The sequence below is a fragment of the Coregonus lavaretus genome (genome assembly GCF_964263955.1).
Source record: "Coregonus lavaretus genome assembly, contig: HAP1_SCAFFOLD_2830, whole genome shotgun sequence".
In the NCBI taxonomy this organism is placed as follows: domain Eukaryota; kingdom Metazoa; phylum Chordata; class Actinopteri; order Salmoniformes; family Salmonidae; genus Coregonus; species Coregonus lavaretus.
Genome location: NW_028157505.1, coordinates 34716 through 58380, shown reverse-complemented (window position 1 = coordinate 58380; position 23665 = coordinate 34716). Strand labels below are relative to the sequence as shown.

General features: G+C 43.6%; 1 protein-coding gene across 2 annotated transcripts in view; it reads left to right on the top strand.

Annotated features, from left to right (window-relative positions):
* The window catches only part of LOC311125356 (A-type potassium channel modulatory protein KCNIP1-like), a gene marked incomplete at its 5' end in the record, with an annotated part of 35033 nt that extends 11926 nt beyond the window's left edge, over window positions 1–23107 (top strand). For both annotated transcript variants that reach the window (XM_084199404.1, XM_084199405.1), the window contains 7 exons: window positions 18966–19090; window positions 19837–19906; window positions 20032–20102; window positions 20626–20733; window positions 22123–22227; window positions 22378–22440; window positions 23023–23107. In XM_084199404.1, the coding sequence (XP_084055530.1) occupies window positions 18966–19090; window positions 19837–19906; window positions 20032–20102; window positions 20626–20733; window positions 22123–22227; window positions 22378–22440; window positions 23023–23070 (590 nt within the window). In that variant the 3' untranslated portion in view covers window positions 23071–23107. The remainder of the gene's footprint in view (window positions 1–18965; window positions 19091–19836; window positions 19907–20031; window positions 20103–20625; window positions 20734–22122; window positions 22228–22377; window positions 22441–23022) is intronic.
* Between the last annotated feature and the right edge of the window lie 558 nt (window positions 23108–23665).

Genomic DNA, 23665 nt, shown 5'->3' with positions numbered 1-23665 from the left:
GGGACGATGGACGGGGCCATGTACCGTCAAATGTTGGGTGAGAACCTCTTTCCCTCAGCCAGGGCATTGAAAATGGGTCGTGGATGGGTATTCCAGCATGACAATGACCCAAAACACACGGCCAAGGCAACAAAGGAGTGGCTCAGAAGAAACTCATTAAGGTCCTGGAGTGGCCTAGCCAGTCTCCAGACCTTAATCCCATAGAAAATCTGTGGAGGGAGCTGAAGGTTCGAGTTGCCAAACGTCAGGCTCGAAACCTTAATGACTTGGAGAAGATCTGCAAAGAGGAGTGGGACAAAATCCCTCCTGAGATGTGTGCAAACCTTGTGGCCAACTACAAGAAACATCTGACCTCTGTGATTGCCAACAAGGGTTTTGCCACCAAGTACTAAGTAATGTTTTGCAGAGGGGTCAAATACTTATTTCCCTCATTAAAATGCAAATCAATTTATAACATTTTTGACATGCGTTTTTCTGGATTTTTGTGTTGTTATTCTGTCTCTCACTGTTCAAATAAACCTACCATTAAAATTATAGACTGATCATGTCTTTGTCAGTGGGCAAATGTACAAAATCAGCAGGGGATCAAATACTTTTTTCCCTCACTGTATTGTGCTAAGGTGTATGTAAACTTCCGACTTCAACTGTATTGTTGTCTCTACCATCTTACCTTTGTGCTGCTGTCTGTGCCCAATAATGTTTGTACCATTTGTGCTGCTACCATGTTGTGCTGCTTCAATGTTGTGCTACTGCCATGTGGTGTTGCGACCATGTTGTTGTCATGTTGTTGTTGCTACCATGCTATGTTGTCTTAGGTCTCTCTTTATGTAATGTTGTTGTGTCTCTCTTGTCGTGATGTGTGTTTTGTCCTTTGTTTTTTATTTTTTATCCCAGCCTCATTTGGTAGTTCGCCATTGTAAATAATAATTTGTTCTTAACTGACTTGCCTAGTTAAATAAAGGTTAAATAAAACTAAATAAAAAATAAAGAGTTTTATAGTAAGTAGCCTGTCAGTATCCATGATGTCAATCTTGTTCAGTCAGGACGACTGTTAATTGATCACCATAAACACACAGAACAACAAGCCAACCACACACGCATTCAGTGAAGCTCTCCTTACCAATGTTGGTTTATGTGGGAGGAGAGTTTACGCATGCGCTTTGCTGGTTTATATGTTCATCTTTTTAATAAATGTATTCAATTAGTGCCTATGTTCAAAACGTTGCTTATCTCGATGACAAAAATGTCCAAAACATCAGATTGTAACAGTGAGGGAGAGAAAGAGTGAAGGAGAGATTGGTGAGAAGGATTGAAGGATTGAGAGAGTGTATCGACCAAGAGGTAAAGTGGAAATTAAAACAAGGGGAGGAGTATAATAACCAATATTGGAAGAGAGGGGGACCAGGATAGAGAAGGAGGATACATTCTCACCGGTCTTTTTAAGAAGTTGCCAATTTCACAAAAATCACAGTAAATTAACTTCACATAGAGTGTGATAAAGATATCTCTTGTAACAAAGTTAGTGAGAAGGAGGGTCTTTGTGAGACTGAGTCTGTGGTGAGAGTGTTTGAAGTCTGTCTCCTGTAGAAGAGCCCTCTAACGTGTACGCTTCATTACCTCATCATCTTTAATCCAGATGATCATAAACCTGTAGTCTGTCCTCTTCAACTGCATGATCAGTTTTGGTACTGATAAGCGATCTGAATTCACTGAAATCATCATTTGATCAGTTCAAGAATGGATTCAAATTAAATAATGTCTCGCTGATACAGTAATGAGCAGAGGACTTAACCCTCTACTTTACTGACTTTATTGTTCTCGTGGGGACATTTTTAAAGTGGCATGTACACGTTTAAAGTGGCATTTTAAATACAAAACTAAATTGACAATACAACTTTCAGAACAGTTACATACCAATAAAAAAAGTCTAGCCTGCTGGCCTGAGCTATTTAGGAGGGATATTACACCTGGCACAATTGATTGTCTAGTTCTGTTTTTACTACCGAGGAGTGCCCTATACCTGCACCCAGAGGGGAGTAGTTCAAAGTCTGGGTACAAGTGGTGGCTTGGGTCTAAAATGATTTTGTGAGCCTTGCGGAGGGCCCTGACCTTAAAGATCTCATCCAGGCCTGTCTGTTTGACTCCAAGTACCTTGCTTGCTGTGGTGATAATCCTTCTCAGCATTTTTCTCTGGCTGACAGTGGCATTGCCAAACTAACAAACAATACAAAACGTTAAAATACTCTCAATGAAAGATTTTTAAACAGAGTCAGTATAGTACAGTCAACATGAAAAGATCCCAGCTTTTTGAGAAAGTACAGTCTCTGTTGACTCTTTTTGTAGGTCAGGTCTGTACATTTACTCCACTGAAGCTTATTGTCCAAGAGGACACCCAGATATTTGTATTCCTCTACAATCTCTGTGTTCTGACCTCTGATAGATGTTGCAGAGGTAGGTGTTGTATGCTTCCTGAAGTCTATGCACATCTCTTTGGTCTTGTTGGTATTGAGGACCAAGTGTGATTCGTCACACCACTCTACAAAGTCATTTAGGACTGGGCCACGATGTTCCTCATCATCATGCAACAGGCTGATCAAGGCAGTGTCATCAAATCAAATCAAATCAAATTTTATTGGCCACATGCGCCGAATACAACAGGTGCAGACATTACAGTGAAATGCTTACTTACAGCCCTTAACCAACAGTGCATTTATTTTTTATAAAAAAGTAGAATAAGACAAAAAAGTGTTGAGAAAAAAAGAGCAGAAGTAAAATAAAATAACAGTAGGGAGGCTATATATACAGGGGGGTACCGGTGCAGAGTCAATGTGCGGGGGCACCGGCTAGTTGAGGTAGTTGAAGTAATATGTACATGTGGGTAGAGTTAAAGTGACTATGCATAAATAATTAACAGAGTAGCAGCAGCGTAAAAAGATGGAGTGGGGGGGGGCAGTGCAAATAGTCCGGGTAGCCATGATTAGCTGTTCAGGAGTCGTATGGCTTGGGGGTAGAAGCTGTTGAGAAGTCTTTTGGACCTAGACTTGGCGCTCCGGTACTGCTTGCCGTGCGGTAGCAGAGAGAACAGTCTATGACTAGGGTGGCTGGAGTCTTTGACAATTTTGAGGGCCTTCCTCTGACACCGCCTGGTATAGAGGTCCTGGATGGCAGGAAGCTTGGCCCCAGTGATGTACTGGGCCGTACGCACTACCATCTGTAGTGCCTTGCTGTCGGAGGCCAAGCAGTTGCCATACCAGGCGGTGATGCAACCAGTCAGGATGCTCTCGATGGTGCAGCTGTAGAATTTTTTGAGGATCTGAGGACCCATGCCAAATCTTTTCAGTCTCCTGAGGGGGAATAGGCTTTGTCGTGCCCTCTTCACGACTGTCTTGGTGTGTTTGGACCATGATAGTTCGTTGGTGATGTGGACACCAAGGAACTTGAAGCTCTCAACCTGTTCCACTACAGCCCTGTCGATGAGAATGGGGTCGTGCTCAGTCCTCTTTTTTTTCCTGTAGTCCACAATCATCTCCTTTGTCTTGGTCACGTTGAGGGAGAGGTAGTTATCCTGGCACCACATGGCCAGGTCTCTGACCTCCTCCCTATAGGCTGTCTCATCGTTGTCGTTGATCAGGCCTACCACTGTTGTGTCGTCGGCAAACTTAATGATGGTGTTGGAGTCGTGCCTGGCCATGCAGTCATGGGTGAACATGGAGTACAGGAGTGGACTGAGCACGCACCCCTGAGGGGCCCCCGTGTTGAGGATCAGTGTGGCAGATGTGTTGTTACCTACCCTTACCACCTGGGGGCGGCCCGTCAGGAAGTCCAGGATCCATTTGCAGAGGTGTTTAGTCCCAGGATCCTTAGCTTAGTGATGAGCTTTGAGGGCACTATGGTGTTGAATACTGAGCTGTAGTCAATGAATAGCATTCTCACGTAGGTGTTCCTCTTGTCCAGGTGGGAAAGGGCAGTGTGGAGTGCAATAGAGATTGCATCATCTGTGGATCTGTTGGGGCGGTATGCAAATTGGAGTGGGTCTAGGGTTTCTGGGATAATGGTGTTGATGTGAGCCATGACCAGCCTTTCAAAGCACTTCATGGCTACAGACGTCAGTGCTACGGGTCGGTAGTCATTTAGGCAGGTTATCTTAGAGTCCTTGGGCACGGGGACTATGGTGGTCTGCTTGAAACATGTTGGTATTACAGACTCAGTCAGGGACATGTTGAAAATGTCATTGAAGACACTTGCCAGTTGGTCAGCACATGCTCGGAGTACACGTCCTGGTAATCCGTCTGGCCCTGCGGCCTTGTGAATGTTGACCTGCTTAAAAGTCTTACTCACATCGGCTACGGAGAGCGTGATCACATAGTCATCCGGAACAGCTGGTGCTCTCATGCATGCTTCAGTGTTGCTTGCCTCGAAGCGAGCATAGAAGTGGTTTAGCTCGTCTGGAAGTCTTGTGTCACTGGGCAGCTCGCGGCTGTGCTTCCCTTTGTAGTCTGTAATAGTTTTCAAGCCCTGCCACATCCGACGAGCGTCAGAGCCGGTGTAGTACGATTCAATCTTAGTCCTGTATTGACTCTGTTTGATGGTTCGTCGGAAGGCATAGCGGGATTTCTTATAAGCGTCCGGGTTAGAGTCCCGCTCCTTGAAAGCAGCAGCTCTACCTCATCATCATACAACAGGCTGATCAAGGCAGTGTCATCAAATAAAATAAAATAAAATAAAATAAAATTTTATCAGCGAACTTAACGAGGTGTCTGTCAGGATGGGAACTAGTACAACTATTAGTGTACAAGATGTACAGGAGTGGCGACAAAACACATCCTTCAGGAGAGCCAAAAAACATATCAAGATTCGCCGAAATAGTCGCAACCCCTATTACTAGCCTGTTCAACCTCTCTTCGTAACGTCTGAGATCCCCAGAGATTGGAAAGCTGCCGCGGTCATCCCCCTCTTCAAAGGGGGTGACACTCTAGATCCAAACTGTTACATACCTATATCCATCCTGCCCTGCCTTTCAAAAGTTTTTGAAAGCCAAGTTAACAAACAGATCACCGACCATTTCGAATCCCACCGTACCTTCTAAGCTATGCAATCCGGTTTCCGAGCTGGGCATGGGTGCACCTCAGCCACGCTCAAGGTCCTAAACGATATTATAACCGCGATCGATAATAGACAGTACTGTGCAGCCGTCTTCATCGACCTGGCCAAGGCTTTCGACTCTGTCAACTACCACATTCTTATTGGCAGACTAAATAGCCTTGGTTTCTCAAATGACTGCCTCGCCTGGTTCACCAACTACTTCTCAGATAGAGTTCAATGTGTCAAATCGGAGGGCCTGTTGTCTGGACCTATGGCAGTCTCCATGGGGGTGCCACAGGGTTCAATTCTTGGGCCGACTCTTTTCTCTGTGTATATCAATGATGCCGCTCTTGCTGCTGGTGACTCTCAGATCCACCTCTACGCAGACAACACCATTTTGTATACATCTGGCCCTTCATTGGACACTGTGTTAACAAACCTCCAAACGAGCTTCAATGCCATACAACACTCCTTCAGTAGCCTCCAACTGCTCTTAAACACTAGTAAAACTAAATGCATGCTCTTCAATCGAACGCTGCTGGCACCCGCCTACCCGACTAGAATCACTACTCTCGACGGGTCTGACCTAGAGTATGTGGACAACTACAAATACCTAGGTGTCTGGTTAGACTGTAAACTCTTCTTCCAGAGTCACATTAAGCATCTCCAATCCAAAGTTAAATCTAGAATCGGCTTCCTATTTCGCAACAAAGCCTCCTTCACTCATGCTGCCAAACATGCCCTCGTAAAACTGGCTATCCTACCGATCCTTGACTTCGGTGATGTCATTTACAAAATAGCCTCCAACACTCTACTCAGCAAATTGGATGTAGTCTATCACAGTGCCATCCGTTTTGTCACCAAAGTCCCATATACTACCCACCACTGTGACCTTTACGCTCTTGTTGGCTGGTCCTCACTACATATTCGTCGCCAAACCCACTGGCTCCAGGCCATCTATAAATCACTGCTAGGCAAATCCCCGCCTTATCTTAGCTCATTGGTCACCATAGCAACACCCACCCGTAGTATGCGCTCCAGCAGGTATATATCACTGGTCATCCCCAAAGCCAACACCTCCTTTGGCCGCCATTCCTTCCAGTTCTCTGCTGCCAATGACTGGAACGAATTGCAAAAATCTCTGAAGCTGTAGACTCTTGATCTCCCTCACTAACTTTAAGCATCAGTTGTCAGAGCACCTTACCGATCACTGCACCTGTACACAGCCCATCTGAAATTAGCCCACCCAACTACCTCATATTGTTATTTATTTTGCTAATTTGCACCCCAGTATCTCTATTTGCACATTTTTGTTGTTTTGTCATTTTAGCAGACGCTCTTATCCAGAGCGACTTACAGGAGCAATTAGGGTTAAGTGCCTTGCTCAAGGGCACATCGACAGATTTTTCACCTAGTCGGCTCGGGGATTAGAACCAGCGACCTTTCGGTTACTGGCACTATGCTCTTAACCACTAAGCTACCTGCCGCCCACATAATCTCTTACACATCTATCATTCCAGTGTTAATACTAATTGTAATTTATTTTGCACTATGGCCTATTTATTGCCTTACCTCCATAACTTGCTACATTTGCACACACTGTATATATATTTTCTGGTGTATTTTTGACATTATGTTTTGTTTTACCCCATATGTAACTCTATGTTGTTGTTTTTATCGCACTGCTTTGCTTTATCTTGGCCAGGTCGCAGTTGTAAATGAGAACTTGTTCTCAACTGGCTTGGTCAAATAAAGGTGAAAGTATGTAGAACTACAGTGAGGGAAAAAGGTATTTGATCCCCTGCTGATTTTGTACGTTTGCCCACTGACAAAGAAATGATCAGTCTATAATTTTAATGGTAGGTTTATTTGAACAGTGAGAGACAGAATAACAACAAAAAAATCCAGAAAAACACATGTAAAAAATGTTATAAATTGATTTGCATTTTAATTAGGGAAATAAGTATTTGACCCACTCTCAATCAGAAAGATTTCTGGCTTCCAGGTGTCTTTTATACAGGTAACAAGCTGAGATTAGGAGCACACTCTTAAAGGGAGGAAGAAACACAAAAGAACTGTCAATCTCCCTTGGCCTGGGGCTCCATGCAAGATCTCACCTCGTGGAGTTGCAATGATCATGAGAACGGTGAGGAATCAGCCCAGAACTACACGGGAGGATCTTGTCAATGATCTCAAGGCAGCTGGGAAATAGTCACCAAGAAAACATTTGGTAACACACTACGCCGTGAAGGACTGAAATCCTGCAGCGCCCGCAAGGTCCCCCTGCTCAAGAAAGCACATATACAGGCCCGTCTGAAGTTTGCCAATGAACATCTGAATGATTCAGAGGAGAACTGGGTGAAAGTGTTGTGGTCAGATGGAACCAAAATCGACGTCTTTGGCATCAACTCAACTCGCATTGTTTGGAGGAGGAGGAATGATACCTATGTCCCCAAGAACACCATCCCCACCATCAAACATGGAGGTGGAAACATTATGCTTTGGGGGTGTTTTTCTGCTAAGGGGACAGGACAACTTCACTGCATCAAAGGGACGATGGACGGGGCCATGTACCGTCAAATCTTGGGTGAGAACCTCCTTCCCTCAGCCAGGGCATTGAAAATGGGTCGTGGATGGGTATTCCAGCATGACAATGACCCAAAACACACGGCCAAGGCAACAAAGGAGTGGCTCAAGAAGAAGAACATTAAGGTCCTGGAGTAGCCTAGCCAGTCTGCAGACCTTAATCCCATAGAAAATCTGTGGAGGGAGCTGAAGGTTCGAGTTGCCAAACGTCAGGCTCGAAACCTTAATGACTTGGAGAAGATCTGCAAAGAGGAGTGGGACAAAATCCCTCCTGAGATGTGTGCAAACCTGGTGGCCAACTACAAGAAACGTCTGACCTCTGTGATTGCCAACAAGGGTTTTGCCACCAAGTACTAAGTCATGTTTTGCATAGGGGTCAAATACTTATTTCCCTCATTAAAATGCAAATCAATTTATAACATTTTTGACATGAGTTTTTCTGGATTTTTGTTTTGTTATTCTGTCTCTCACTGTTCAAATAAACCTACCATTAAAATTATAGACTGCTCATGTCTTTGTCAGTGGGCAAACATACAAAATCAGCAGGGTATCAAATACTTTTTTCCCTCACTGTATGTGTGAAAACGACGCTCTGTCACTGAGTTTGCGTGACGTTTGTAGGGCCCTTAAGATACAGCTGTAGGGGGATTAAAGCTTTGAATTATACCCAAGAGGTACAGACAGACACCCATTGTGATGCAGTAAAATCTGTCAAGTGTGGCTCATTAGCAGTTACAGGAAGGGATTTGGTCAGTACAGCAGTCAGTCAGTCGCTTCAGTCTGAATGATGGGGGGGCTCTCTGACTCCCTCTGCGAATGACCACCTTCCACATGTTCCATTTCCTTTGCAGTAGTCTCATCTCCTTCATTTTCATGTCCCTCCCTCACACCCTGTGTGTGTGTGTGTGTGTGTGTGTGTGTGTGTGTGTGTGTGTGTGTGTCTGTGTGTGTGGGTGGGTGTGTGTGTGTGTGTGTGTGTGTATGTGTGTGCGGGTGTGTGTGTGTGTGTGTGTGCATGTGCATGTGCATGTGGTGTGTGTGTGTGTGTGTGTGTGTGTGTGTGTGTGTGTGTGTGTGTGTGTGCGTGTGTGTGTGTGTGTGTGTGTGTGTGTGTGTGTGTGTGTGTGTGTGTGTGTGTGTGTGTGTGTGTGTGTGTGTGTGTGCGTGTGTGTGTGTGTGTGTGTGTGTTTGTGTTTGTGCATGTGGGTGTGGGTATGTGGGTGGGTGGGTGTGTGCACGTGCGTGTGTATGTGAGCACATGCATATGTGAGTTTATAGTCATTCCACTGTGGTCTTTTCCACACTCAGCAGTTTCCCTCTCCTAACAGTTGGACTGGAAATAAAGATAAAGATGGATTCTGGTATCTAGATGGAATCTTCCTGTTGAAGTTGATAGTGTCCAGGATGTGTGTGTGCAGAGGCGTCATGCCCATAGGGGGCACTGGGGCACATGCCCCCTCAGATTTGTCCTGTTTATTCTGTAATACTACTAGCCACTTAGCAATTGTATGAAGTTGGCTTTAGCTAGTCCAGATAGGTTCCCAATCGCCCAACCTCATAATTAGCTACCAAGAAGCCATTTTAGGCTATCAATCAAGTCAGAGTAGCTACCCACTTGGCACACACTGGTTGAATCAACATTGGTTCCACGTCATTTCAATGAAATGACGTTGAACCAACGTGGAATAGACTTTGAATTGATGTCTGTTCAGTGGGTAGCTTGTCTAACTACTGTAGCTTAGCTGGCATGCCTGCTGGTAAGGTTGGTAGACTTTAGAAAATCAAGCAATAACTAAATGTACTGAACAAGACTCACATTCCTTTCAATCTTTTACCCAGATCTTAGCAGAGCTGTAGAGAAGCATATTTAGTTTCTTTAAAAAAGAACCACCAGTCAGGAGGGTACAGACAGCTCAAGAGATATGCTTAGATATGCAGAAAAATAGACATACAGTGGGGAAAAAAAGTATTTAGTCAGCCACCAATTGTGCAAGTTCTCCCACTTAAAAAGATGAGAGAGGCCTGTAATTTTCATCATAGGTACACGTCAACTATGACAGACAAAATGAGAGGAAAAAAAATCCAGAAAATCACATTGTAGGATTTTTAATGAATTTATTTGCAAATTATGGTGGAAAATAAGTATTTGGTCAATAACAAAAGTTTCTCAATACTTTGTTATATACCCTTTGTTGGCAATAACACAGGTCAAACATTTTCTGTAAGTCTTCACAAGGTTTTCACACACTGTTGCTGGTATTTTGGCCCATTCTTCCATGCAGATCTCCTCTAGAGCAGTGATGTTTTGGGGCTGTCGCTGGGCAACACAGACTTTCAACTCCCTCCAAAGATTTTCTATGGGGTTGAGATCTGGAGACTGGCTAGGCCACTCCAGGACCTTGAAATGCTTCTTATGAAGCCACTCCTTCGTTGCCCGGGCGGTGTGTTTGGGATCATTGTCATGCTGAAAGACCCAGCCACGATTCATCTTCAATGCCCTTGCTGATGAAGGAGGTTTTCACTCAAAATCTCACGATACATGGCCCCATTCATTCTTTCCTTTACACGGATCAGTCGTCCTGGTCCCTTTGCAGAAAAACAGCCCCAAAGCATGATGTTTCCACCCCCATGCTTCACAGTAGGTATGGTGTTCTTTGGATGCAACTCAGCATTCTTTGTCCTCCAAACACGACGAGTTGAGTTTTTACCAAAAAGTTCTATTTTGGTTTCATCTGACCATATGACATTCTCCCAATCCTCTTCTGGATCATCCAAATGCACTCTAGCAAACTTCAGACGGGCCTGGACATGTACTGGCTTAAGCAGGGGGACACGTCTGGTACTGCAGGATTTGAGTCCCTGGCGGCGTAGTGTGTTACTGATGGTAGGCTTTGTTACTTTGGTCCCAGCTCTCTGCAGGTCATTCACTAGGTCCCCCCGTGTGGTTCTGGGATTTTTGCTCACCGTTCTTGTGATCATTTTGACCCCACGGGGTGAGATCTTGCGTGGAGCCCCAGATCGAGGGAGATTATCAGTGGTCTTGTATGTCTTCCATTTCCAAATAATTGCTCCCACAGTTGATTTCTTCAAACCAAGCTGCTTACCTATTGCAGATTCAGTCTTCCCAGCCTGGTGCAGGTCTACAATTTTGTTTCTGGTGTCCTTTGACAGCTCTTTGGTCTTGGCCATAGTGGAGTTTGGAGTGTGACTGTTTGAGGTTGTGGACAGGTGTCTTTTATACTGATAACAAGTTCAAACAGGTGCCATTAATACAGGTAACGAGTGGAGGACAGAGGAGCCTCTTAAAGAAGAAGTTACAGGTCTGTGAGAGCCAGAAATCTTGCTTGTTTGTAGGTGACCAAATACTTATTTTCCACCATAATTTGCAAATAAATTCATTGAAAATCCTACAATGTGATTTTCTGGATTTGTTTTCTCAATTTGTCTGTCATAGTTGACGTATACCTATGATGAAAATTACAGGCCTCTCTCATCTTTTTAAGTGGGAGAACTTGCACAATTGGTGGCTGACTAAATATTTTTTTTTCCCCACTGTATTTTATTCATAGAATTAAGCATGATGATTATGGCTCTAGATTGCAGGAAATAGGTTTTTCAAGTTTTTGTAAATGCCAAATTCTCCAATTTATGGATGGGGGGTAGCTAGCACCCCCGAGCCATCCTCACATACTTTGTGCCCCCTCAGATTTTTGAGGTGCATGACGCCCCTGTGTGTGTTCTAAGAGGAGCACTGATGTGTCTGTTTCCTAGTCTGAGCGTGTTCTCCTCCAGTGGGCCAGAGGCTGTCTGAGTGATAAACACCCCCCTTGTGAGGACACCAGCTCATCACATCATTACCCAACATCAATCTCTCTCTGGCACCCAAAGCACAAAGTTACCACCAGTACAGTTCCTCAAGTCCATGGGGGAGTCCAATTTGCCATACCTCTCATCCCTCCTCCCTCCCTGAAAGTTGACGTTTATTGGGATGAGTCTTGTCCAGGAGGCAGAACTGAGTGATTTCCGCTAGATGGGCCAGCTGCAAACTCAAAATTGGCTATATTGTACAAATTCATGAAAACAAACATTTGCTTCATTTAAGGTTAGGGTTAGGCATTAGGATTAGCAGCGTGGTTAGGGTTAAGGTTAGGGTTAGGTTTAAAATCAGATTTGATGACTTTGTGGCTGTGCCAGGTAGTGACCACTCTGCAGAGCTGCGTCCAGAACAAGATTCATGACAAAAAACGCTAACCTGCTCCGTCCCTCCTCTTCCTCCTTTAAGGCGGCTGCATGCTTCCCAACCGAAACAGTTCGGTACAGTTCGTGCATATGTTATGACTACATTTTGTGATGTTTTTGTCCGTTTTGGAGTTTGGTTAGGGTTTGTCGGCTGTTCGGGCAGACAAAAAAAATGCTCAAGTCTATGCCCCTTCGTCCGTGATTGGTCAACTGAAGGGTTGACACAAGTTTCTTCTTCTTGTCGATTCAGCCCGAAATTCAGTGTGGATTCAACATGGCGAACGACAACTTCAAGCATCGATTGACTGAGGAGGTACAGAAGTACCTTCTCCACTACGATTCTAGTCATGCATTATATAAAGACCAGCAATTCATTGAGGGAGATTGCGAAGACGCTGGGGTCCGATCCAACCACTTGTTTGAAAAATCGGGGTAGGGTTCGCGACAAGTTTGACAATGCAAAGAAAATAAACAAGGGCCACAGTGGAGATGCCGGTGGAAAGGCTACTCCAGAAATGTTGCTGCTGGCTTGTTCGGCACGTGGAGCATGTTGTTGTATTTTCTATTGTAGCCGACGAAAAGAGTAGCCATGTTTTGCTAACAATAGCTACCCAGCTAGAGCTAGCTACTTGGCTGGCTAGTGGCTAGCTAGCCTAGCAGCATACTCATGAAGGGAAAGCAAGCCAACCAACTAAACTAAAGATCTTTACAACTTTTGATCCACCGTCATTTTGTCATAGAAAGAAAATCATAAGCTTCCCACATTGGTAACACCAAAGTCCAGGGTCCAGCTAGTCAAAATGTTGCCAACGTTTGAGCAGAGTTGAGTAGCTAGGCCAGGCCTCCTCAACTCTGCTCAAACGTTTGCAGCATTATATAGTCTACTGTAGTCTCGGTTAATGATATTTGATGTTCATTAATGTTTTGGATATGTGTACTAAATAGCCCTCTACTTTTTATTTTCAAGGCACAAACATCAGTGGATGGAGACAGCACCTGGTTTTGTTCTCTGCGCCCCAGTATTGCCTTTTCACCGGCCCCAAGCACTACCTCTGCCCCCAGTACTGACTGGTGATCGGCCCCCAGCCCATATCCGGCACTGAGTTACAGTGCAGAATTAGAAACAATCTCCATGCAGGACCTGGGAAGCTCAATCCTTGGCCCACCTCCAAGACCTACTCCACTGGCTTGCTCCTCAGCGATGCCACAGAGCAGCAGCAGTAGTAGCAGGGGTGTGAGAAGGGAGAAAAGTGCTGCAGACTCAGTCCTTGACATATCACTCACAAAGGCATTGCAAATGATTGAAGATATACAGTGCATTCGGAAAGTATTCAGACTCCTTGACTTTTTACACATTTTGTACAAGCAAAAAAGGGGGGGGGGGGCGAGATAATAGAAAATACAAAAATAAATCAAAACAACCATCCCACTCCTTCAGTCACATTCAAATCACATCCCTACACAGACTCAGGTGCCTGTGAGGATGGAGCATTCATTGACAGGATTCCTTGTAATGCCTCTGCAGAATGATGCCTATTTTCTCCAATTTCCTCTCCGTTTGCACTGTCAGTTGATAACCAAAGTAATAAACTCTACAAAGTCCACCTTCACCTTAACATGCAACATATCAGGATCCCTCTGTTGACAAGGAACATCATCTTGTGCCTCTACTCCTACTACCATTACTTCTTAAACTTCACGCCTTTCTTCCAGTCTTCTCAACGCCTCTGGATAGGAGACATTCTGGACAGTCCTTATTTTTGCCACCTCCGTCTCCTTCACTCTGACAGGACACTTCAGAAATCCGGGTGCATGTAATACTCCTCCCGTCTACATACACTTGACACATTTCGTAAATCATTTACATTTCTCCCACTGCATGGGTTTGGGCATGAAGGCTCTCACAGGGAATCTCATATAACCCAAATACACGTGAGAAGGGAGAGACTCTTCATAAAAAAACAATAGAATGGATTGAGTGGGCTTCCGCACTCCATCTACCATGCGGGTCAGTCGTTGTGCACCAACCACTTGATCCAATTCTTCACGTATATCCTTTGCATTTACTTCTTGCGCCACCCCAGAGATAACACCCTTGATAGGCGCCCTCCCTCGAAGATCGACACATTCCAATCTGACATCTTCTTGAGGGGCAGAGCACGCTCCTTCTGTTCCATAGAAACACAAAAATACAAAATAAGCCCACTTCTTGTTATTCTCATCGACGCCACCTAATTTAATTTAGACTTCAAACGGGTCTCCCAGGTAACGCGCGTCTTCCTTGTTTGGGTGTGTTGTCACTTCCTTCTTTGGCCGTAGATAGCTATTACCAGCTCATCGCCCTGTACTATCCTGGGATAATATTGCCTTACAGTCTTCTCTTCTGAAAACCTCCTCCCCTGTCTCTTTTTCCTATTCTTTCTCTCATCTTCCCTCTTTCCTCCTCTCTCTTCCATTTGTTTCACTTGCCATGCCTCACCCTCCTCCTTTACATCTCTCTCTCTCTGCTCTCACAATCTTCTCAAAAATTCTCTGGTTCTCTTAACTTTCTCCACTTTCCATATTTTTCTCTCTCTGTCTCTCTCACCACACATACAAAGACTCTAGTAGCAAGACGGGGTAACTTCAAAGCTTATTCTTTCTGACAACTTTTGATATGATGTACTTTAAAATGTGAAGTGTGTGACGTCTAAACAATGATGCGTCTGGTGTCTTTTGCTCTAGTCTACTCTTGTTTATTTAGGGACAGATCGAAATTTACTGGGGGAGGGGTGGTCCAAAAAAGGGGAGGGTTGTCAAAATTTTCTGTGGGCTTTTGGGAGGGTTGTGTGGTTTTTTATTTGGCACAGGGGAGGTAGTGCATTTTTTCCCTGGTTTACATTTGCTCTTCTGCACGTATTTTCCCTATAAACAATGCCTTGACTTACTTTTGATATTACCCTAATTGTTACGGATACAGGTATCCTGTATGTGTTTTTGTGTTTTTCCTCTCCTTCTGCCCTAATCACAGGTGTCCTTTGTGTTCCTGATTGGAGGTCGTTGGTGTGTCCCACCTGTCAGTCATCAGTTAATCTGCTGATTGCTGAGGTGGACCAATCAGTGGACATTTCTCCTGATTGCACCACCTGTTTCTGTTTTCTTACCCAATCATATCACACATCCCCTTGTTTTAAAAGCTAGTTAGTTGTGTTTTCTGACACTCTTTTTGTTTGTGAGTATGTATATGGTGGTGTCTTGTTTTTGTGTACTCACTCGTTAACTGTTTAGTCCTTATGGTACCTATATTGTTTGTTTGTGCCTGGGAATTTAGCAAGTCGCCCTTGGGCATACACTACTCGTAGGAAAACCTTGTCTAAACACACTAGTTAGACCTGAGCGGACCACCCACTGTATTTTTGTATGGTTAGCAGTAAGCTCAGTAGTTATTGAGGCAGGCAAGATCAGTTTATGGGTTTTTGACTTTATTGTTTCATTCCTTGGGTCCAGCCCCGCCCCTTTTCCCCAAACCTTTAACGTGTGTTTTATAATAAACATTTATTGTTTGACGGCAGTTTATGGTTGTCGGTGTATTTTGTTCTAACTGTTCCTTGGCAATATTCTGATTCGCATGAGTTATGTTACGGGCCTCTTTTCCATCCACCCTAGACTTTTAAAGCCACAGGGTTCATAACACTAAAGTTTACAAACGTTTGTGAAGGTTTGGTAGGGTGTGGCTATTATTAAGGTTTAGCTACTGCTGGCCTATGATATATAGGCAGAGCGCCCCGGCGCTCCATCTGACTCTGACAGTTGAACTTCAGGAAGACTGTTTCAAGCCTACCAGAGTTACTCCTATAATATAACAATATAATGCTTATCTTTATACAAAATATTCTGATAGAAAATGTACGCATTAGCCTCCTTCTGTACGTCTATATCTGTAAAGCAGACGCAGTAGCCATTTGACATAAAGAAATGCATGTCAGTGTTGTAGCATGAATCTATCTATCTCTCTCTATCTCTCTCTGGGGTTAGGTCTAAGCTTATCTTCCTTTATATAGGCTATATATATATATATATATATATATAGAACCAGTCAAAAGTTTGGACACACCTACTCATTCCAGGGTTTTTCTTTATTTTTACTATTTTCTACATTGTAGAATAATAGTGAAGACATCAAAACTATGAAATAACACATATGGAATCATGTAGTAACCAAAAAAGTGTTAAACAAATCAAAATATATTGTCTTCAGGCTCTGATCAGTCCCTACACCCAAACGAGGGCATTGCGTTCATCCACCTCTGGCCTGCTGGCTCCCCTACCTCTGCTGAAACACAGTTCCTGCTCAGCCCAGTCAAAACTGTTCACTGCTCTGGCACCCCAATGGTGGAACAAGCTCCCTCACGACGCCAGGACAGCGGAGTCACTCACCACCTTCCGGAGACATTTGAAACCCCACCTCTTTAAGGAACACCTGGGATAGGATAAAGTAATCCTCCTCCATACTTTACGGTGGGAAATACACATGCGGAGATCATCCATTCACCCATACCACGTCTCACAAAGACACGGCGGTTGGAACCAACAATCTCCAATTTGGACACCAGACCAAAGGCACATTTCCACCGGTCTAATGTCCATTGCTCGTGTTTTTTTGGACCAAACAGGTCTCTTCTTATTATTGGTGTCCTTTAGTAGTGGTTTCTTTGCAGCAATTCGACCATGAAGGCCTGATTCACACAGTCCCCTCTGAACAGTTGATGTTGAGATATGTCTGTGACTTGAACTGCAGCAGAGGTAAATCTGAGGTCGCAGTTCCGGAGCGATCCACTAGATGTCCTCCTCCGACAACCTTTGGCACCTCCTCATTCACAGTCTGGACTAATCATGATCCACCTGTGTCTACCTGTTCACCTGTGTATTTATGCCCTCACTTCCCTGTGTTCCCTTGTTCAGTTTTCTCTGCTAGTTTCCCTATGCCAAGCAGTACTAATCAGTGTCTGATCACGAGACAAATGTACAGTGGCTTGCGAAAGTATTCCCCCCCCCTTGGCATTTTTTCCTATTTTGTTGCCTTACAACCTGGAATTTAAATGGATCTTTTGAAGGGGTTGCATCACTTTGAAGATGCAAAATATTTTTTTTCGTGAAACAAACAACAAATAAGACCAAAAAAAAGAGAAAACTTGAGTGTACATAACTATTCACGCCCCCCAAAGTCAATACTTTGTAGAGCCACCTTTTGCAGCAATTACCGCTGCCAGTCTCTTGGGTATGTCTCTATAAGCTTGCACACCTCTCATCTTGGGGTGATGAGAGGTGTTGGGTTTACGCCAGACATAGCGTTTTCCTTGATGAATAAAAAACTCAATTTTAGTCTCATCTGACCAGAGTACCTTCTTCCATATGTTTGAGGAGTCTCCAACATGCCTTTTGGCGAACACCAAACGTGTTTGCTTACTTTTTTCTTTAAGCAATGGCTTTTTTCTGGCCACTCTTCCGTAAAGCCCAGCTCTGTGGAGTGTACGGCTTAAAGTGGTCCTATGGACAGATACTCCAATCTCCACTGTGGAGCTTTGCAGCTCCTTCAGGGTTATCTTTGGTCTCTTTGTTGCCTCTGATTAATGCCTTCCTTGCCTGGTCCGTGAGTTTTGGTGGGCGGCCCTCTCTTGGCAGGTTTGTTGTGTTGCCATATTCTTTCCATTTTTTTATAATGGATTTAACGGTGCTCCGTGGTATGTTCAAAGTTTCAGATATTTTTTTATAACCCAACCCTGATCTGTACTTCTCCACAACTTTGTCCCTGACCTGTTTGGAGAGCTCCTTGGTCTTGCTTGGTGGTGCACCTTAATTAGTGGTGTTGCAGACTCTGGGGCCTTTCAGAACAGGTGTACTGTATATATACTGAGATCATGTGACACTTAGATTGCACACAGGTGGACTTTATTTAACTAATTATGTGACTTCTGAAGGTAATTTGTTGCACTATATCTTATTTAGGGGCGTCATAGCAAAGGGGGTGAATACATATGCACGCACCACTTTTCCGTTATTTATTTTCAAGTTAATTTTATTCAGTTCACTTCACCAAATTGACTATTTGGTGTATGTCCATTACCTGAAATCCAAATAAAAATCCATTTAAATTACAGGTTGTAATGCAACAAAATAGGAAAAATTCCAAGGGGGATGAATACTTTTTCAAGGCACTGTATATACATATATATATATTTTGGTGTTGAAAAATCAAACCATGATATTGAATTGCCCGAAGTCGGTATGCTTTGTTTATTGGTTGTGTGGTGAATTGTTACAGAAACCTGTTGTTGGAAAATTTGTTAAATATATTTTATATAATTATGGCATCAAAATGTTGAAAATTGTATTGCCCACTAGCTGATCATCTTCGTCAGCCTGCTCTGATTGTAGTGTAATGAAACAGGCAGGGAGAGTGAGCTCATCTCTGGTGGTTGGCGAACCCCCAACCTTCTGGCCCGTAGCCCTGCGTGGCATTGACTGTGCCACAAAAACATGCTGAAGTGACAAAGTCGATATCCACGTTTATAAACACAGGGTCACTACAGCTATTGTTATTTGTGGTCGTAAACATTATTTTTAGTTTATTCTATGAGGGGGTAGGCTATTCCATTTATTTTACTGTACAAGGGGAGAGTCATGTGAAAATATATTTTACTTTGGGGAGGGGGGTGCATTCTTTTTAATGACACCTTGAGTTGGACCAGCTCCTCCCCCACAGTACATTTTGATCTGTCCCTTATATAAACAAACAATTAATCTCCCTCTCTCTCTCTCTCTCGCTCTCTCTCTCTCTCTTGCTCTCTCTCACTCCCTCTCTCTATCTCTCTCTCTCCCTCCCTCCCTCCCTCCCTCCCTCCCTCCCTCCCTCCCTCCCTCCCTCCCTCTTCTCTTCTCTTCTCTTCTCTTCTCTTCTCTTCTCTTCTCTTCTCTTCTCTTCTCTTCTCTTCTCTTCTCTTCTCTTCTCTTCTCTTCTCTTCTCTTCTCTTCTCTTCTCTTCTCTTCTCTTCTCTTTCACTCTCTCTCTCTATATCTAGACAAGATTGATGATGAGTTGGAGATGACCATGGTGTGTCACAGGCCTGAGGGTCTGGAGCAGTTGGAGGCCCAGACCAACTTCACCAAGAGAGAGCTACAGATCCTCTACCGCGGCTTCAAGAACGTACTCACAGCCTCCTCCCTCCTCCTCCCTTCCACTGCCTGTCTATCTTCATCTTATTTTCCTCTCTCTTTCTTTACTCTGCTATCTCTCTCCCTGCCACTCTTATGTATACTCCTGCTTATGTTGATTCACATCTTTACAGGTGTTTGTCAAAGCTCTGTTCTCTTTCATCTCTGACTTAGATATGTAAATGCGTTTAGCTTTGTGCCTTCATCACTTCATATGGTGCTAATCAGATTGTACGGCCTGCAGCTAGAACAACTAAACCTGTCATACACCATAACAACAATTACATGCTGCATTACCCATATAAACCAAACATGGAGAAAATTATTATATATATAATTTTTACATTTTAGCAGATGCTCTTATCCAGAGCGACTTACAGGAGCAATTAGGGTTAATCCCCCACCTAGTCGGCTCAGGGATTAGAACCAGAGACCTTTCGGTTACTGGCACAACGCTCTTAACCACTAAGCTACCTGCCACCCAATATATATAAACATATATTCTCTACATACACACATGCTCAAATACCCACCCACACATTCACATACACCCATATAGAAGTTATATGGAAATTGCTAGTTAATTGCCAGTTAATTAGCTGTCAGATTTGATTGACGTTAATTCTCTGTAACCGTGGGTGGTGCCATTCGAGTGTAAATTATTGGTTGATCTGGCTGTTACCCAGAAGAAGCTGCATAACTTTTCCTTGAAATAGTGTTTTCACATGGTTTCAACAGGAGTGTCCGAGTGGAGTGGTGAATGAAGAAACATTTAAACACATCTATGCCCAGTTCTTTCCCCATGGAGGTACAGTACAGCCAGATACTTCTCATTTAGACACATAACATGCCCTTTCTTACTTGTTTGGGACTCATTTACAAGCACTGCTATGGGATCATAAAATCTCATGTCTTTATCTGGTTGTTTTGCAGATGCCAGCACTTACGCTCATTATCTCTTCAATGCGTTTGACACAACAAACAATGGATCCATTAAGTTTGAGGTACAAACCATACACCATCACTATCACTCAGTGGACAGTTTAAATCAGGGGAGGCAACTAGATTCAGCCGTGGGAAGATTTTTGTTGGAGCGGATGGTCGGGAGTCCAGAACATAATGATAATAATTTGTACACTGTAAATTGACCACAACTAAGCCCAAAAAGAGATTGTATTTGAAAATAACAATAATTCCATACCCTGATTACATTGAGATACTATCACCTTTGAATATATATATATATATTTTTTGTGGGAATACTTGGGAACAGATTTCCTAAATTAAACTCTTTTTTTTCCTGAATTCCTGGTGATTTTAGTCCCCCCCCCCCCCCCCAAAAAAAATAAACACATGTTTTTTTATTCTTTACTAAAAACTTTGGGGTGCCATAAGAAACCTGTTGCCGACCACTGCTTTAAATGAAGGAATATGAAGAATTATGTATATCTTATTTATACTAGTGTTATCACTCAGTCCTCACTAAGTATTTTCTCTTTATTCTCACTCATGTGGTGACTCTCTCAGGAGTTTGTAATGGGACTGTCTACACTGCTGCGGGGCACTATGAGAGAGAAGCTGGAGTGGACTTTTCATCTTTACGACATCAACAACGATGGCTACATTAACAGAGAGGTCTCTGTGTTTTTTTTTTACATGTCAGTTATACACTGCTCAAACAAATAAAGGGAACACTTAAACAACACAATGTAACTCCAAGTCAATCACACTTCTGTGAAATCAAACTGTCCACTTAGTAAGCAACACTGGTTGACAATAAATATCACATGCTGTTGTGCAAATGGAATAGACAACAGGTGGAAATTATAGGCAATTAGCAAGACACCCCCAATAAAGGACTGGTTTTGCAGCTGGTGACCACAGACCACCTCTCAGTTCCTATGCTTGGTGGTTGATGTTTTGGTCACTTTTGAATGCTGGCGGTGCTTTCACTCTAGTGGTAGCATGAGACGGAGTCTACAACCCACACAAGTGGCTCAGGTAGTGCAGCTCATCCAGGATGGCACATCAATGCGAGCTGTGGCAAGAAGGTTTGCTGTGTCTGTCAGCGTAGTGTCCAGAGCATGGAGGCGCTACCAGGAGACAGGCCAGTACATCAGGAGACGTGGAGGAGGCCGTAGGAGGGCAACAACCCAGCAGCAGGACTGCTACCTCCGCCTTTGTGCAAGGAGGAGCAGAAGGAGCACTGCCAGAGCCCTGCAAAATGACCTCCAGCAGGCCACAAATGTGCATGTGTCTGCTCAAATGGTCAGAAACAGACTCCATGAGGGTGGTATGAGGGCCCGACGTCCACCACAGGTGGGGGTTGTGCTTACAGCCCAACACCGTGCAGGACGTTTGGCATTTGCCAGAGAACACCAAGATTGGCAAATTCGCCACTGGCGCCCTGTGCTCTTCACAGATGAAAGCAGGTTCACACTGAGCACATGTGACAGACGTGACAGAGTCTGGAGACACCGTGGAGAACGTTCTTCTGCCTGCAACATCCTCCAGCATGACCGGTTTGGCGGTGGGTCAGTCATGGTGTGGGGTGGCATTTATTTGGGGGGCCGCACAGCCCTCCATGTGCTCGCCAGAGGTAGCCTGACTGCCATTAGGTACCGAGATGAGAACCTCAGACCCCTTGTGAGACCATATGCTGGTGCGGTTGGCCCTGGGTTCCTCCTAATGCAAGACAATGCTAGACCTCATGTGGCTGGAGTGTGTCAGCAGTTCCTGCAAGTGGAAGGCATTGATGCACATCTGGGACATCATGTCTCGCTCCATCCACCAACGCCAAGTTGTGATTTTCTGGATTTTATTTTCTCATTTTGTCTGTCATAGTTGACGTGTACCTATGATGAAAATTACAGGCCTCTCTCATCTTTTTAAGTGGGAGAACTTGCACAATTGGTGGCTGACTAAATACTTTTTTCCCCCACTGTATATTGAAAGATTCACGTATTGAAAGATTCACATATGATGCAATCTTGTATTAATACAGTTTATATTTCTGTGTTTCAGGAGATGACTGAGATTGTGAGGGCCATTTACGACATGATGGGGAAATATACCTACCCTGCACTCAAGGGAGATGTCCCTAAACAGCATGTGGATGCTTTTTTCCAGGTGACTTTACCTGACATCCTATAGTACAATGTAATACCAAAGCAGATGCTTACTCTACCCCTTAGTAGGGCACAACAGTTTACACCACATAATCATTTCATACTTCCTGAAAAATCATGTACATTTCTCTCACTTTTTTCCTTCCCACAGAAAATGGATAAAAACAAAGATGGAGTTGTGACTTTAGAGGAGTTCATTGTCGCATGCCAGGAGGTATGTATAGAACATGCATGTTTATACATTTTATATTGCTGTTGGTGTCTACAGTGCATTCGGAAAGTATTCAGACCCCTTCCCTTTTTCCACATTTGTTACGTTACAGCCTTATTCTAAAATGGATTAAATAAATACAAATCTCATCAATCTACACAGAATACCCCATAATGACAAAGTAAAAACAGGTTTTTATACTTTTTTGCAAATTTAAAAAAAGAAATAACAGAAAACGTATTTATTTATTTATTTATTTATTTTATGATTGAATATTAAAACATACAATCTACCGGCAGTGAAGCCGCTCAACATTTACATTACATTCAGTCATCTAACTGGCTCCTGTCCAGAGCGACCCACAGGAGCAACCAGGGTCAAGCGCCCCGCCCAAGGGCACGTCGACAAATCTCCCACCAAGTAAAAATGGGGACCCGAACCAGCGACCTATTGTCCACTGTCCCAAGCTCCCAACCGCCAGGCCACCAACCATCCAAGATCCCCCCACAGTTCACGGAGAACTGCTCCTCAACCATCCGAGTTGCAACATTCTGTCTTACTGTCTTTCTCCTCTTCTCCCCTCAGGATGAAATGATGATGAGGTCCATGCAGCTCTTCGAAAATGTGATGTAAAAAAGGAGCTGATGGAAGGAAGGAGAGAGGAAATTAGATAATGAGAGAGAATGTGTGTGTGTGTGTGTTTCAGTGCATTTGTGTGTGTGTGCGTGTGTGTGCGTGTGTGTGCGTGTGTGTGTGTGTGTTTGTGTATGTCCACACATGTTTGTTTATTCTTGTGTGTCTGTCAGAGTGGATGAATGTGGAAGTACACTACAAGTCAAAAGTTTGGACACGCCTACTGATTCAAGGGTTTTTCTTAATTTTTACAATTTTTTACATTGTAGAATAAAAGTGAAGACATCAAAACTATGAAATAACACATGTAGTAACCAAAAAAGTGTTAAACAAATCAAAATATATTTTATATTTGAGATTCTTTGAAGTAGCCACCCTTTGCGTTGATGACAGCTTTGCACACTCTTGGCATTCTCTCAACCAGCTTCATGAGGTAGTCACCTGGAATGCATTTCAATTAACATATGTGCCTTGTTAAAAGTTAATTTGTGGAATTTCTTTCCTTCTTAATGCGTTTGAGCCAATCAGTTGTGTTGTGACAAGGTAGGTGGGGTATACAGAAGATAGCCCTATTTGGTAAAAAACCAAGTCCATA